The 3,125-nt window shown below is 26.1% G+C and overlaps 1 protein-coding gene across 1 annotated transcript in view; it reads left to right on the forward strand.

Annotated features, from left to right (window-relative positions):
• Positions 1-1,480: 1,480 nt before the first annotated feature.
• Positions 1,481-3,125, forward strand: part of LOC108374399 (serine/threonine-protein kinase grp-like) — a gene marked incomplete at its 5' end in the record, with an annotated part of 4,103 nt that continues 2,458 nt past the window's right edge. Inside the window, one exon of the mRNA XM_017630382.1 lies at positions 1,481-1,778. Within this exon, the coding sequence (XP_017485871.1) occupies positions 1,481-1,778 (298 nt within the window). The remainder of the gene's footprint in view (positions 1,779-3,125) is intronic.

Here is a 3,125-nt window from a genome sequence, read left to right on the forward strand (position 1 = left end):
AAAAAAATTAAAAAATTCCAAATTTAAAATAAATAAAAATAAAAAGGGATACAAAATATAAAAAAGGAAGAGGTTAAATTAAAATGAGAAATAACAAAATAAAACAAAAATAAAATAAAATAAATGAAAAAAATATAAAATAAATAAAGCATGAAATAAAATAAAGAATAAAGCAAAATAAAAAGGAATACAATTACATAAAAAAATAATCAAAATAAGATAAAACAAATAAATAAAAATTAAAATTAAAAAATAAAAATATTAGACAACTTAAAAAACAAAAAATATAATGTATATTATATTTTTCCCGTTAACATATTTGATACCCATAAACTTTTATAAATAATAATGCACCTAAAATATATAGTTATAGTAAAAGTAAAATAAAAATAAAAGAAATTAAAGTAAAAATAAAAAACAAAAAAAATTAATTAACAAAAAACGAAATTCAAAACTAAAAAATTTAAAATCACATACAATAAAAAAGAATAAAATACAAGTAATTTTTAACCAATAACATCGACATCCATTCACATATAAAAATTTAGGGAGTACCGTTAATTTTTTCATGAACCAAATTAGTATGTGACCACTATTGTGTCACTTTCCGAAGAAAAAAAAAATTATGCGGTAACATACATAAAAAAACAAACAAACAAAAAATATTCCTACGAATTGATAACCTTTGAAGTTCGTTAAAAATAAAGAAAGAATAAACAAAATAAATAAAGAATAAACCAGAGTAAAATAGAATAAAATGAAACAAATAAGAATCAAAATAAGATAAAATAAAACCAAAAAAATTCAACCAGATAAAAGAAAAGAAAAAATAAAAACTTCAATATTATAAAATAAGAAATAAAAATTTGAATAATATAAAATAAAACAGAAAAATATTAAATTTAAATAAGATAAAATAAAATAAAAACCGAAGAAATAAAACAAGAGTAAAAAATAAAAAAAAAAAATTCTAAAGTAAAAGAATACAATAAAAAAGAATAAAATAAAATTAATGAAGAATAAAACAAAATAAATTAAAAAAATCAAAATGCGATAAAATATACAAAAAATACAAATAAAAATAAGATAAGATGAACATTTGAATACGATAAAAGAAATAAAAAGCAAAATTAAAAATATTAGAGAATTAAAAAAAAAACATCAAAACATCAGAGTACAAATTTCCGCGTTGATATATTCCAGTACCCATAACTTTTATAAGGAGTAATGCGCAAAATAATGCNATAAAAGAAATAAAAAGCAAAATTAAAAATATTAGAGAATTAAAAAAAAACATCAAAACATCAGAGTACAAATTTCCGCGTTGATATATTCCAGTACCCATAACTTTTATAAGGAGTAATGCGCAAAATAATGTGCAACTTCAAAAGACGAAATGCTCTACTAAATACATACATATTTTGTTAATCATATGACAGTCTCATAATGAGACACTCTTCGGAACACTAGTTAAGTATAGAATTTAATAAATAGTTTACTAAGTGAAAACAAAACTCGTTTAAATATTTTAACAACTCGATCATCTTTCAATTTCAATTCAACCACAGAACTGGCCTGGGATCAACCTTCTACTAATTGTCAAGAATTCAAAAATTGGACTGATAATGAACGATGGTCAACACAAACGCCATGGAGTAAATTGGACACGCTGGCGATATCGTTGCTACGCAAAGTATTAGCTACAAATCCCACATATCGACTGACACTCGACAAAATCGTCGACCATAAATGGTGTAACATGCAATTCAATGAAAATGGTAAGTACGAATTGATGTGGCATCATTTATTTATTTATTTGTGCACATAAATTTGTAAATAAGAATAAAAAAAAAAAAAACAGTGCATTTATAACATCATAGTTGTGCGTGCTTAAAAGCCTAAAAGGCTCCACCAGTGCAAGCTTAAATAAAGCTCCAAGCGCAGACACCACATTTTGCACCCACTCCCTCCCACACTGCAANCAATGAAAATGGTAAGTACGAATTGATGTGGCATCATTTATTTATTTATTAGTGCACATAAATTTGTAAATAAGAATAAAAAAAAAAAACTGTAGTTATAACATCATAGTTGTGCGTGCTTAAATGCCTAAAAGGCTCCACCAGTGCAAGCTTAAATAAAGCTCCAAGCGCAGACACCACATTTTGCACCCACTCCCTCCCACACTGCAGCTCAGAAACATTTGTCCAGGTACTTAGTGACTCTCAAGTATGCATTGTTGAGGGTAACTTTGTACCTTAATAAAAGTTTCTGGAATAACGGCTATAAACGACGATGGAGTTAGGAAGTGTTTTATAGTGGTTTCAGTGAAATTTTTAAGTGAATTTGAATAAATTTCAAGTCAAGAGGTTGACGATTTTCCATTGATTTTATTTAATGACTTTTTTTAGTGCTTTAATAAGTTTACGCATATTTCGCCCAGTTTGTTTTTTGCCTTCCTAATGTTACATTTGCTTTGCTGTGCTGTTAGTTGAAAGCTCTAAATCGCGCATAATTTTAGGCGACACATACTTTCCTAGCTTTCACCATGAAAAGAGCTTTCTTGCGTCGGTCGCCAACTGGCAGCTTTTCATCGCTTTGGCGCTTTAGCTGTATGATAGATTTGACTACTTCATAAAGCTAGATTACCAAAGCATTGAAGAGACTGCTTCAACTTCGTTGAAACTCGTAGAGGATAGTAAACGAGAGTTGATTGGGGAAAGAGTAAAAAAAAGAAGAAATTATGAAAACTAAAATATCGCTATCTCGAAAGAATGCTCAAAATTTAAAATATCGAAAAAGCAAAAAATTATCGAAAAAAATCGGTAAAAATATAAATCATTTATAAAGCGAAAAAAGAGAAGATAAAAAATCTTAGTTTATAAAATTATAATTAAACAAAAATAGTACAAATTAAAAGAATAACGTTGAAAATTACAAAAAAAAAAAAAATTGTAAAATTTAAAAATTGAATAAACCACGCCAAACTTAGGAAAATATAAAAGCGTTGTAAAAATAATGTTTGGGTAAAACTCTGATGAATTGGTAAAAAATTTATAGTTTAAAATCAGAGAAATTCAGAAGAGGAAGAAACAAACACAAGATCGAAAGTGAATCACAAAAAA

The sequence above is a fragment of the Rhagoletis zephyria genome, unplaced genomic scaffold, assembly GCF_001687245.7.
Source record: "Rhagoletis zephyria isolate East Lansing unplaced genomic scaffold, Rhagoletis_zephyria_1.1 Rzeph_scaffold_07683, whole genome shotgun sequence".
NCBI classification, from domain to species: domain Eukaryota; kingdom Metazoa; phylum Arthropoda; class Insecta; order Diptera; family Tephritidae; genus Rhagoletis; species Rhagoletis zephyria.